Source organism: Sciurus vulgaris (genome assembly GCF_902686455.1).
Source record: "Sciurus vulgaris genome assembly, chromosome: 8".
NCBI lineage: Eukaryota > Metazoa > Chordata > Mammalia > Rodentia > Sciuridae > Sciurus > Sciurus vulgaris.
In genome coordinates this window covers 69428633-69442788 of record NC_136468.1, presented here as the reverse complement: position 1 = coordinate 69442788, position 14156 = coordinate 69428633, and the positions used below count along the sequence as shown (strand labels likewise).

Genomic DNA, 14156 nt, shown 5'->3' with positions numbered 1-14156 from the left:
AAGGTGGAATGATTCCACAACTAATATGTTAAATTAAAACACAGAAAAATATATACTCTAAAATTCCATTTATGTCAAGTTTACAAACAGGCAAAACAAATCTGTTGTGGTTTCAGAAATTATGATGATGGTATTTAGAAAGGTGCAGCTTGGAATCCGTACATGTTTCAAGTTGCTGAGAACATTGTGTTTCGTGGTCTAGGTGGTAGTTAGCCTGCTATGCTTATTATATTTCATAAAGTTGTGCTTATATAATGTGCACATTCCTCTCTATGTTACTTTAAGAATTTTATTTCAAATAATTGTTAGCATCTTTATTAACAATTCAAATATTAAGCTATATTGATCTATTGATAGTGACATACCTATAATTATTGGCATTAATTGAAAAAGTGGCTATTAATCAGAAAGTTTCAAATTATGTCTTGAATTATATGTGTTGTAAATTATAAATATTACTGTAATATTTGCTTCTTTTTTAATGAGCTATATACATATGAAATGCTTTTGGAAGTTAATTTTTGAAGTGGACAATTATGAAAATGGTTTATTTTAGCTAGGCCTTTAAAGTTGAATACAACAAAATGTTTTTCAGTTAATGTACACATAGATTTTACAGTGTAATTTCAACTGATACATGATACTGAAACGATTATATTTGGATAAGCTATGCTTTTCAGATCCTTTTAGGATTGTAAAGGCTATAAATATGATTTTAAAGTATATAAGTTGTAAGTATTCTTTGAAGTTGCTTTCTTGGATTATGCATACTCTTGTCATTTCAATTTCTTGACCAATACTAGAATGTAAAAAAATTGTATATATTGCATATATGTATATCACTTTGGGAGAAAGGGAATAGCAACAATAAAATCAAGTGCTGTACCCTGTTTTTAGTTAATAATTTCATATGAAGTTGTTTACTTTATCTCCTGTTTCCTTTGTTGACACACTAGTACAAAATTAGTAGTATATACTATAATTAAATTTTATTATAACCATATTAAATTAAGCTTTTTATTAAAACACATTTTAACTTGAATGATATTCATTTGCTTTTTCTTTTTTAATAAAAAATTAATCTCCAATGGGTGTTGTTATTTACCAGCTTAGTTTCCTGTTACTGTCTTTAAGCTTACTGTGCCTTGTCCTTGTGTGTATATATTTGTGTTTCTGCAGTGTGTACTATTATTTTAAAATAATACAGATGGATTTCAGAAATAACCTTTTGTCTTATTCATAAATTTAATCTAGTAAACAATGAATAATTTGACTTTTTAAGTATGTCTCTAATAATAGACACCAAATCATAAACAAAAGAAGAATTTCAGATCTTTGGGCCTGGCAGTGTATGTTGGTATAACAGCTTCTAGCTGATAATTTACTAATTTACTTACCAAGCAAATCCAAATATTGGTATCACTCTGGGTGAATCTACTCATTGGCCATATTTCAACTCTCTGTCTTATCTTCTACCTCTCCCTTACTCTGCTGTGGATACCATCATGGCCTTCTTGCTGTTTCACTGGCATTTCTTGGTACTTTCGTTGATACCACTACCCAGGTCTATATATAGTTCCTCAGGTCCTCTTTACACTGCCTGCCTCAGGATAATCAGGTTTGTTTAAATATCCAATCAGGGATGTATTTTTTTTTTTATTCCTCTTTCTATGGTAATCCTAATCATTCTCTCTTCTTATTCTCTGCTACACTTTTTTCTTATAGCATTCATCATTAACCTGATATCTTTTTTATGTTTTGTACATTTCATAGTAAATGTAAGCTCCCTGTGAGCAGGATTTGTTTCACTACTACATTTCCAACCCCCAGAACTATAACAGATGTGGAGTAGGCACTGTATAAATATTTGTAGTTAGAGCAAATGAATGGATAAATTAAATATAAAGAATAGTTATCAGTCCTCATGGCTCAGCCCTCAGCCAACTCTTCAGCATTCATTTATTTATTATTCCAACATTTCTGTTTAGCATTTCTGTTCCAACATGGCTTCTTGTAGGTATTGGTGGTAAATTTTAAAGAAACTCTAATATTGTACAAGAGGTTCCTAAACTTGTTATTATCCTTTAAAGGTGGAGAAAGAGGGAAAGGGGGAAAATAATATATGTGGTATTTAAATTTGTCTTTTATGAAGCATAACTAAAAATAATATTTGTTCCAAATTGTTCTTGTCTTCAATAATTTAAAAACATGATAGGAATTGCTCAAGGTTGTAGATTTACCTTGGTCTTATTTGTTTTCTGTTCACATCTGTTTCTACCCTACCTCACTTTTATTTAAGAATCCAACTCAAGTCGGAACAGCTCTTCAGGTTTTCCACAATCTTGGAATTTTGAAGGATACTGTTACCAGTGTTGTGGATGGATATTGTGCTACTTTGGAAGAAAATATCAACAGTGCATTAGATATCAAAGTTTTGACTCAGCCTTCCCAGTCAGCTGTGAGAGGTATGGATATAGTTTATATTTAGCTTCTTTATTTATTTATAACTGAGAGGTCCTTTGAATAGTATGTGAAACATTCATGTTTCAAAGCAATCTGATGACTCATTTTTTAGTAGACAGAAAATGAGAGAAGAAATTATGTTTCAGAATTTATATATAAATTTTTTGTCTAATCAGTGAGTTGAACTGGCCAATTGGTACATTCAGAACTTCTAGATAAAGATCTCTAAACTATGGCATCATTTAGTTGAGAGGAAACAGATGCAAAAAAAAAGAGCATATTTTTCTTCTTTTGAAGGCCTTATCCTCATATGTACTTCTTATTGAGTAAGAAAATATTTTTAAAGACTGCTATCTCTATTTAGCTTTCTGGACTTTTCCTTATTGTAGTTCTTATACTCAGGAGCAATAATGACTGATGAAATAGAAACTGATAAAACCTTTGAGAACATTACAACTCTAACAAAATCTAAAGGAAAATGCTGAGAGAAGGTGCATGCAAGGTGGAGAGGAATAGCCCTACATTAGCAGTCTGCACCTCTTCCTGCCAAGGTGACTCCATAGCATTCACACTTCTCCACAGAAGATAGAAAAGACCATACATTATGTGAACCTCTCATTTACTTCTGCTACTCCATCCCTCCATCTGTCCCCTTATATTTATTCTTTCTGTCCTGTTAGTATGGATGAGATACACTTTCTCCTAGCAAAGATCACTCTACTTTTGCATTAGAGTCCATCATTCTAGGATATTGCTTTAGCACATACCTTCTTCCTGCCTTGTTTCTTTCCTCTTTTCTTCATCTCTTTTTCATCACATACAGTTATCCTATTGTATCTCCTACTTACAAACCGTCATAGCTATCCTGGTTGCATTTCTTTTTTTAGCTCTACTACCTCATTTTATTTCATTAGTCTAAAGAAAAACTTTCCAAATTGTTATGTGTACTTACTGTTTCCAATTTTTCTCTTCCCATTTTTTAATTGAAGACACTCAAATCATCACAAAGTTATCCTGAAGAATAAACAAAATGACCCATGTAGAATTAATAATTGTTCCTGACACTTGGCTAATATAAAAAAATTGCAGCCATTTAGTTTTTTATATAATTGGTATATAACATGACTTTAACACTGAATATATATAACTCATAAACATGTTGCACTGGATAAAAAAAGAGATAAAAGAATCTTAGATCTCAAAGAGATTTATAAAGGTTAGCCCTAACTTCTGAATAGATTGTATTAAGACTATTCCAGAAGGAGATATTTGAAAATAAATTGCCAAAGGAGATTTTACTGCCAACTTTTTCCAGCAATTATTCTCAGAAAGTTTGATTTTCTAGGAGCAGTTTAATCTCATTTCCTCTTGTGTTGTCAAGAATAGGGGGAAAAAAGAAAGCAGTTATTCACATTAGTCAATCTTGATGTAGGCCTCTTTTGTTGAAAGAATAAAAAGTCTTAAAACTGTCTTCCTATTATGTTAAGGAGTGAATTCCTTAAATTAATGTAGAAACCTTAAGATTCAATTCTTTATTATATTTTAAAAGGGATAATCCTTATTACTTAAAAATTTTTAATGCCACATAGACAGTACTAATGTTAGTTTCCTCATCTGTTGATTATATTAAGGTGAGGTAAGAAGATATTCATTAAAATATTCAATGATGATGGCACCATCATATCAATGTCTTAACTTGCAAATGGTTCAGGGAATTTTTTTTGCAATACTTGCAAATTTCTACAGATTTAGGATTGGTTCAAGGTTTAAAAAATATGTAAAATACAATTTTAAGGAAAATAATGTGGCCTGGAATGTATAAAAAAGGCCTATATAATTCAATAAGAAAAAGCTAACGCTATTGAAAAGTCGATAAAGACTATGAATGGGCAGTTCATGGCAGAGCATCCATTAAACATATGAAAAATGGTTGAACCTTTTTTTAAGAATAAGAACCAGTTGTAAGGCAAGTAAAGATACTGAAGCAGGCTAGAGACCCCCACCCAGAAGACCCTTGCCATAATTAAGCTTCTCCTCTAGTGGGAAGGATTTTTACAGAGAGTATCAGCAGGAGGTCTGCAGGGAGAATTTGTGGTTTGAAGCTTCCTCTTTCTTGTAAATGCCAGGTTTGCACACAAAAGGTGTGATAGAGTTAGAATCTACAGGCAAGCTTGTTGTGCAAAAAGAAATCATCTGTTTTCTTGGTGAAAACTTATACAACCTCTATCTGGCCTAAAAAACACTTTCTGAAAACTCAAAGAAAGAAAAAAAAAATTAATTACTTTAATGTAAAACCTCCAAGCCCCTCCTTCCACTGGGTATAAAGTTCAAAGAATTTCCAAAATCTTCCTTCAGAGGAAGAATTTTTTAGATGATAGCACCCTCTGAACCTGTTGTCAATAAACCTACTTCCTGAAAATTCTTTGGGTGTGCAACCTTTTCTCTTGTACTTCAATACTATTTCTCAGTCTTCTGATTCTCAAAATCTAAGACAGCTCTAAGTGTTATCTGACAGCAGAAACTCTTATACACTTAATGTGGCAAATGTTTCAACCAGTTAATATAAGGTTAAAAAATGTGTATTCCATATGACCTTATAATTTCTTTTATAAGACAGTGCCCTAGAAAAATTTTCATACATGTATAAGAATTTTTATTGCACTATTGCATATAGTGGTAAAAAGGTAAAAAAAGTCCTTTCATGTAAAAATGAGCAAATTATTTATTAAATGATTTAGTAGACAATACTTATATTAATAAATTTATCAGTGTGAACAGTTCTCAAAAACAGAACATGAAGAAGCAAGTTGCAGAATGATATAGTATGATACCATGTCTAAAGCCTAAGAACATTACAGACTAATATATATATATATATATTTTTTTTTGCATATTACATATGTAATAAAAGTATAAATACATGGAATGGTAATCACCAAATTTAAGATTTGCTTTGGAGAGAGAGCAAGAGTAAAGGGACCAGGAAGGGAGTGAACCAGGGAGCTTCACTTCATTTGATGTTGTATTGCTTAAGCTTGGTGACCAGTATTTGTAACATTATTCTGTATGGCTTACCTGCCTGCCTGCCCACACGCTGGCCCTTCCTTCCTTCATTTTTCCTTCCTTTCCTCTCTTGTATCATGGATTGAACCCAGGGGTGCTTTACCACTGAGCTACATCTCTAGCCCTTTTTCATTTTTTATTTTGAGACAAGGTCTGGTTAAGTTGATGAGGCTGGCTTTGAACTTGTGATCCTCCTATCTCATCCTCCTTCCTGAGCCACTGGGATTACAGGCATACACCACTGTGCCCGGCTCTATTTTTGTGTGTATGAAATATTTGTTAGTTTTGAATGATCAGTGCTTTTTGCATTTCCTTCTTTGTGCTTCTAAATGATTTTCATTTCTGTTCTTTTTAATATTCCCTCTCCATTTCTACATTTATCTTTTCCTTGCCTGGATTTCATAATACAGTTTTTTTTTTTAACATACTGTGTCATGGGTACTTTGTTTTCTGAGTTCTTGCATAGAAGATGGGGTCTTTTGCCTTTATGTTTAATTTTGGCAAGTATAGATTCTTATTTTTGCTTTTTCTTAGAATTTTGTAGTCATTTGTGGACCCCAAAATAATGTTTCTCTTACTATTGAACTTGAAAACAACTAAAATACAGATGTAAGGAACAAAAAGATGATATTTACAATGTCGGTTTTATTACTGATTTAAAAAACAAAATCAAATGATGATAACCACAAAAAATAAACAACGCTGAATTGAAAGGCATAGCTTAGCTCCCCAATATCAGCCTGCCCTGTTGTAATTACCACTGGTGGAATGCAAGGCAGAACGCACCTTTTATACACATAAAACTTCAGCAAGAGAGAAAGGAAGGGAATGGACCAGTCAGGTTCAGTTTTATTAATCAGGTAAGTGGCTCCTTTTCTCATGGGGCTGGTTGAATAAGAGGTAGGAAAAGAAGGCAAGAATGTTCTTTTAACTGAAGTTCCTCCATATGAAAGATAAGGCCAGGGAATTGGAGGGTCCCTTCAGACATTGCTCCGCTAACAGCTAGGTTCTGCTGTTCATATTAGAGAACTCTCAGGCTAATCAGATTGTTATGCCACACATAGGATAACTTGTTTCTTCATGGATGTTCAATGGTTTTTTCCTTTGGTTTTGAATTTTAGTAACATTTTAAGGATATTTTTTAGGGTTAAATGCTGTGTATCAGTTTTTTTTTTCCTGAGATAGAGTATATTCCTTTTTATAGAGAAGTTTTATCTCATTATATGTTCATTTTTTTGTTCCATTTGTTTTTTCTGAGGAGATGAAATCATGTATGCATTAGATCTTTGTTTTCCATGTCTGGTATCTTCTCCATAGTTATTTTCATATCTTTATACTTCATTTTGAATGATTTCGTCTTGTCTGTTTCCCATGTTTTACTGTGTTTTCACTTTTGCTCATTATGGTTTTGTTTTGTTTTTAGGATCTTCTTAATCTCTACGGTATTTTTCCAGTGAGGATGTTTGCTACAATCACTTTGAAATTGCAGAAAACCGAGTAACTCTTCCTACTGTTTCTTTGGGGAATTCCTTTGGTGACCTTTGTTTATCATTGCATTTAGCTTATGTACCTTTCCTCCTTTTATCTCCTTTATCTACCTTAAGTCCAGTGTCACTTTATTTCTGATTGCTTTTAGAGTGCATCTTTCCTCAAATTTTATACCTATCAAGAATTTAATGTGACTCCCAGTGAGGCCATTTAAGCCATTTCTTTGTTGAAACCTAACATTCTCAGCTTCCCCTGCCTACTTTCATCTCACTTTACCTTCAGTGAACTCCCCATCTTAGAGGGCTAATTCTTATACAGTGATATCATTTTATAATGGCTTCTTCTTCAGCTCTTCTTTGTCCATCTGCAGTGTTTAACATTTTACTAGCTTTTCCCTGGCCCATCCATGTCTGTGGGTCTTACCTCCATTCAAGGAATCATTGGATAGCTTGTCTAAATTCTTATAGTTGATTTGAAAAACAGTGTTTCCTGATAATATGCTAAGGTGTCAACTATCTGGTCCTTTGCTTACTTGTTTGTTTGTTTTTTTCCAGTACTTGGGATCATAAACAGGGTCTCCTGCATGCTAGGTCAGTCTCACTAAAGTTCTTTAGACTGATTTTGAACTCCTGCCTCAGCTTCCCAAGGAGCTGAGATATTAGGCAGGTGCCTCCATGCATGGCTTTATCTCTTCTTCATTTTGGTTTATCTACTACATTTGCTATGTAGCTTTATAATCTCTTTTGATATTTTATGTGATTCTTTGTTTCTTTGAAGGAAAATTTTTACTACTCATTTTTTTGTTCTTATTTTTGTTGACTTTCAAGAGAAGACAGTAGGAAAATAAATTTACTCCACTATCATTAAGTCACCTGCAAATATTATCTTTGAGGAATTCTGTTTCTTTTATCATTTTAATAAAACTTAGTTTGTGACACAATTTAGTTTCTTGAGTGCATTAAAATTTATACTGGCATCAGTTTTTCACTTTAATTGTTCTTTCTCTCCCTTTATCCAGCTGTTCTCTGTTCAGTCAATTATTTCTGTAATGTTTTTATCTTCAGTAAGATGTATTTAACTTATGAGGATAAAATCTTTATGTTCCAGCAGCTCAGGAGGCTAAAGCAGACGGATCACGAGTTCAAAGTCAGCCTCAGCCACTTAGCGAGGTCCTAAGCAACTCAGCAAGACCCTGTCTGTCTCCAAATAAAATACAAAAAGGGCTGAGGGTTTGACTCAGTGGTTAAGCACCCCTGGGCTCAATCCCTGGTACCCCAAAAAAACAAAAACAAAAACAAAAACAAAACACTTCATGTTCTGTTAGAAAGAAAAATCAGTCCTCTAGAAATATTTGAAGGAATAATTAATGTTTGTGATCTTGTCTATTTTTTCAAAGTAAATACAAGCAGATAATAATAGCTTATATTTCTGCTTGTATTTACTTTCAGAGTAATAGGTTGATGGGTCCCATAATTCTTTTTTTTTTTAAACCTATCATTTATTTTCCAGGAATTTGATTTATATTTTCTAATTTTCTTTCTTTCTTTGGTACCCAGCATTTAATTCAGGGGCACTTAACTACTGAGCCACAGCCATAGACCTCTTAATTTTTTATTTTGATACAGGGTCTCACTGAGTTGTTTAGGGCCTTGCTAATTTGCTGAGGCTGGATTTGAATTTGTCATCCTTCTGCCTCAGCCTCCTGAGCTGCTGGGATTACAGGAATGCACTACTGTGCCTGACAATATTTTGTGATATTCACAAAGGTACTCCATATCCTTTCCTCATCGTTACGAGTTCATTCTTTTTTTAAAAAAATATTTTTATTAGTACATTGAATTCATTCTTGATGAGACAAGTGCAGATTGTTAAAGTATTATGTCTTCATTTCTTTTATGTCTTCCCTCACTAGTGTTTGTATAATACTGCAAATAATGTTAAAAACAAGTTGGATCCGTATTTTAAAGAGGAATTATTAATACTTTTAAAGCCAACAATCTCCTAGATTTCTTTTTCATCATTTTCTACTATAATCCACTTAAAAATAGCATCTAAGTGCATAAGGTACATATAATTATTTTTTAATATAAGATTTGTTATAGACTAGAGCAAGGCAGTTCACATACACAGAGTGGCTCTGGTTTTCTTAATCACATCTTCTTTAAAAAGCAGGAATGTAGACATCTAACCACAATGAGGTCTTCTACTGCCTTAGTGTAGACTGATATTTTATGCCTTTCATTTTGGGTTTAATTTTTTTTCATAGTGAAACATTTCAAATCTGTCCAAATAGCTTTGTGTGTTTGTATTACATGCAAGAACATTCTTAGACATTCTTACTCTCAAGAAATTTAACACTGATATATTAATATTATTTAATATCAGTCTTTATTCAAAAACTTTCAGATCTCCAAAAGAAAGTTTTTTGATACTAGAGATTGAACCCAGGCTTGCTCTACCACTAAGTTGTATCCCCAGCCCTTTTTATATTTTATTTCGAGAAAGGGTATCACTAAGTTGTCCAGGCTGGCCTCTAACTTGCCATCCTCCTGTCTCAGCCTACCTCTGGCTGGGTCACAGGTGTGTCACTATGTGCAGCTCTAAAATGTTCTTTATAGATGTTTTTCTTTAGTAGATCAAGGGTCACACTTTTAAAACTGTTGGTTATGTTGTCTCTGTACTGTCCTTTAATAGAAAACAGTCCTTTTTTGTTTTTTTATGGCCTTATTTGGATTTGTCTGAATGTTTTCTTAATGATTCAGTTTAGGGTAAACATACTGATGGTGAAGTAATGTTCATTTATTTTTAGTGTACTCCTCATTTTTCCATGCTGTTCATTGCAAGATCCCAGTGTATACTTGAAACTGCAAATAGTAGTGAACTCATGTGTACTGTTTTTATCCTACAAATTCATACCTATGTTAAAATTTAATTTATAAGTTAGGCATAGTAGGGATTAACAACAATTAATAATAAAATAAAACAGTTAAAACAATATACTGTAATAAAATTGTCAGTATCACTACTCTTGCTTTTGGGAGCCACTATTAAGTAAGTCACTCGAATACTAGCTATGTGATACTTCAATGATTGATCTGTTAACCAAGGTGGCTACTAAGTGACAGATGGGCAGATAGCATATACAGTATGGATTTAATGGACAACGAATGATGCAGTTCCCGAGCAGGATGGAGTCCTGATAGCAAGAGATTTCATAATGTTACTCAGAATCTTATGTAATCAAACTTATGAATTTTTTCATTTCTGAAAATTTCCATTTAATATTTTTGGATCACAGTTGGCTGTGGGTAACTGAAACCACACAAAGTGAAACCAAAGATGAGGCAGACTAACATACTGTATGTTATATCAGAAAACACCAAAATTATGTCAGTTTGTCTCACTATTGCTGGTGCCGAATCACTTCATTAAAATGGTGTATGCCAGATTGTCCCTTGTAAGAATGTTCTATCTATAATTAGTAATTTAATGGTGCATACTTTGAGACTATTTGAATATCTCGTTTCCTATAATATTTCACCTTGTATTTTGTATTTATTGGTAATCTTTCTTCAGTTAACTCTTGTTGCAAAGTAGTTGTTGCAAACAGGCATTTTTTTCTGTCATTCCTTCTGCATTCATTATCTGACAGTTTTGTGTAAAGGTCAGTTTCTTTCCTTTTTAGATGTTTGATTTTCACTATGAAGTCATGAATTATTTTTTGATTATCGTTATAATCCATTATCATCAGTATTATTTTGGATGGCCAGATTGTCCCCAGTTTGTTTTGTGGATGTCCCTTCTAGTCAAATTCATGCATCCTTTAATCAATTTCCTTTTGTCTTTGAATACTTCTTTATTCTCTCACATGATATGTACTAGATTCACCTTGTATTTTCATTATTCCAGATAGAAAATTTCTCTTTTCTCTTCAATAAACCCTGATTGGTTGGTTGGTTTTTGCAGTGGGGAGGTTGGTGATTAGAAATCAAAATTTGGATACCAGATACGTTTATTGCTATTGAGAAATCATTATCTCTCTGCTTTTCTAGTGAACAGAGTTGGGAAATACCTGTAATCCCCATTACATGTTTAAACCTTTAGTCTGTTAACAATGAGGACCTTCATTTGCTGTATTCTAAAATAAACCTGAACGCTTGTTGCAGGATTACTCCGTCAATACTACATTTAGCAAAATACCCATTAAGTTCATTATTCCTGATGATGTACACCATCTATTTATCCAGTGTATCCTCTGTATATTCTGTGCTCCCATTTGTCACTTTCTGCCCATCAGAGATCTCACTGAAGTTACTATTCCGTGACTAAAAAGTACTTGAATTGTTTTCCCTCATGTGGTTGTATTATTAATTCCATGTGCAGATAGTTTTGTTTCTATATTTGTTTATATTTGGGTTTAGGGTTTGCCTTTTTCATTTTAAATTTGCCTTTGGAATATTTGAAATATTTGTATGTGTACAAAATATTTTGGAATATGTAAAACATTTGCATTAGTCACAAAGACCCATTTCTATCTCTGTAACTTTCATCTTGTTCCATTTCCCACCACCCTCCTCTCCCTTTTAGAAAACCATTTTCATTAATTTCATTGGAGTGTGTGTGTGTGTGTGTGTGTGTGTGTATGTGTGTGTGTGTGATTTCTTAAACACAAAAGGTTTTCTCTTTTATGTTACTCATAAGAAATTAGTTTTTTAAAGAAGGAGCTTCTCTTTTTTTAGCTTTCGTATGCTTTCAAAGTAGCATAGATTTTGCTGTATTCAGAAAGTTTTATTTTTCATATTTCTTTGTCCTTTATAACCAGGAGGTCCTGGGCGATCTACAATGCCAACCCCAGGAAATACTGCAGCTTTTCGTGCTTCCCTCTGGACCAATATGGAGAAACTTATGGATCATATTTGTGCTGTTTGTGGACAGGTAAATATTTCACAGGATGCAAAGAACATTGATTATTAACTCCTGGTTATTTGGGGCAGGTGTTTTAAAATGTGAGAATTCAGCCGGGTCTAGTGGCCCACTCTTGGAATTCCAGTCATTCTGGAGGCTGAGTTGGGAGGACCACAAAAGGCCAGCCCAGGCAACTTAGTGAGGTACTGTCTTAAAATAAAAAATAATTTTAAGCAAATACTTACTAGCTGAGCAGCCTTGAGTTCAATCCTCCCCTCAATACACAATCTCTGAGCATTCAAAACACTTCCATTAACTAATTGTAATGTATGTAAAGCTGTAGCATAATGCCATTTCCTTTCCCTTATACACAGAATTGTTTGTCATTGATGTCAACAGCAATACTATTTTCAGAGTAGTTTCTGAAATGTACCTTGTTTTTTCTACTACCTTAGCTTAATTTGTTTTAGTTAAAAATACCATATTATATATACTCTCCCCTCTTTTTCCCTTTTTTAGGTGCAGCATCTACAAAAAGTATTAACCAAAAAGAGGGATCCTGTTTCACACATTTGTTTCATTGATGAAATAGTTAAGGTATGTTTAAACAAAGATATTTTTACATCTTCCTTTCAGAAGTTAGAAAGGTATGTACAAGGATCTTATGTGTTTCTCCCTTTCAGTGTCTGCATGTTCATTGGCAGTAGAGAAATGTATTTTTGACAACTATCCTATATTCCTTTTAATTTAAATATAAACATGTTTGTTTTACAGTAGATGCTTGCAGCAATACTATTTATGGATTAATTTTCTGAAATGTACTACTAATTTACCATTTTCTGTCATATAAATAATCACTCATAATGTTTTTTAAGTTCCTCTAGGGAATAAGATAAATTTTTGGTAAATAAGATATTTAAATAGTGGTCATTATAATATGTTCATTTTAGGCTATAGGACCCAATTATTTGTTCATTTTTTCCATAAAGTACATTGCTTTATTTATTTTCCATGTTCTAAAATCTCTCTCTGTCATTTGCCAATCTGCTAGCCTCATAGGTTGTAAGAATTTCTTCCAGGCATAGGAATCCTTGATCCTACATCTTTATACATTAGTTTTGATGTGTTTTGCATAATTATTAATAGAATAATTAATTTGTTTGTATTCTACTTATCATTAAATTATAATGTCTAGTACTCTAAAGAAAAAGTTTTTTCAGGTTTCCAGCATCATAGTATAGGTAGTTTCATATGTAAATTCACAAGTTTTAAATATTTTCTATTCTATAGTGAGATAATTTATCACCCCAAGTTTGGTGATTTACTGAAACATTTATAGGCTCCAACCTACAGTTGTACTCAGACCTATGATTTATTTCAGTGAAAGGATATGAACCATAAGCAGCAAAGAGAAAAGGTATGTGGGGCAAGGTCCAATGGAAACCAGGTACAAGCTTCCAGGAATCCTTGGCCTCTGGAGTTACATGAGACTGGTTTAATTCCTCCAACAGCAAATTGTGACAGCATGATGGGATGTTTCTACTAAGGAAGTCCTCCTTGAGGGTGCTGTCCTGAGTTTTTCTCAGGGACTAGTGACTGCCTAAGATGTATCAGAATTCTAGACTCACTGAAGAAAAGCAGATGTTCAGCATAAAATACATTGTTTATGCAGCTTAGATAAAGTGAGCAACTCTTACCGGTTAGAGACTCATGGTATCCCTTTAAAAACCAAGGACTGAGCTTGCAGGTTGACTTTTCTATGGCCATCTCAAATCTACTATATTAGTTATTTTGTGCATAGTTTACTTACATTAGTACATATTTATTTACTTAACCCTTATTTCTACTTGACTTTCAGTTGTGTGAAAGAAGCAATAAGGTATTTTTGTCAATTTGTGAAGTCACTAACTTTCTTGCATTTGCTAATGGATAGGATAATTAATATCAGACCTTCATTTTTATAGGCAAACAACTAACTACATGTGTGCTGTTTTCATCCATTTATTGTGATTTGGTCTATCTTTACACATAGATTAATTCACTTAGTCTCTGTGGGCAGTGGCCTCATTTAAAGCTTTTACTATTTAAATACTTTGAGTTTTTAATTCCTTTTTAACAGCTTGTCTACAAACAACATAAGAATAATTCTAATTAAACCATTATATTCAAGAGAGTCTATAAAGAAAAAATTAAAATAAGGGTCACATGTTTTCTTTAATGTAGAAGTTAAAGAGGAA

General features: G+C 33.0%; 1 protein-coding gene across 1 annotated transcript in view; it reads left to right on the top strand.

Moving 5' to 3' along the window:
• The window catches only part of COG5 (component of oligomeric golgi complex 5), a 377475-nt gene that overhangs the window by 231434 nt on the left and 131885 nt on the right, over nucleotides 1–14156 (top strand). The window contains 3 exon segments of the mRNA XM_079150025.1: nucleotides 2300–2465; nucleotides 11837–11949; nucleotides 12439–12516. Coding sequence (XP_079006151.1) covers nucleotides 2300–2465; nucleotides 11837–11949; nucleotides 12439–12516 — 357 coding nt within the window.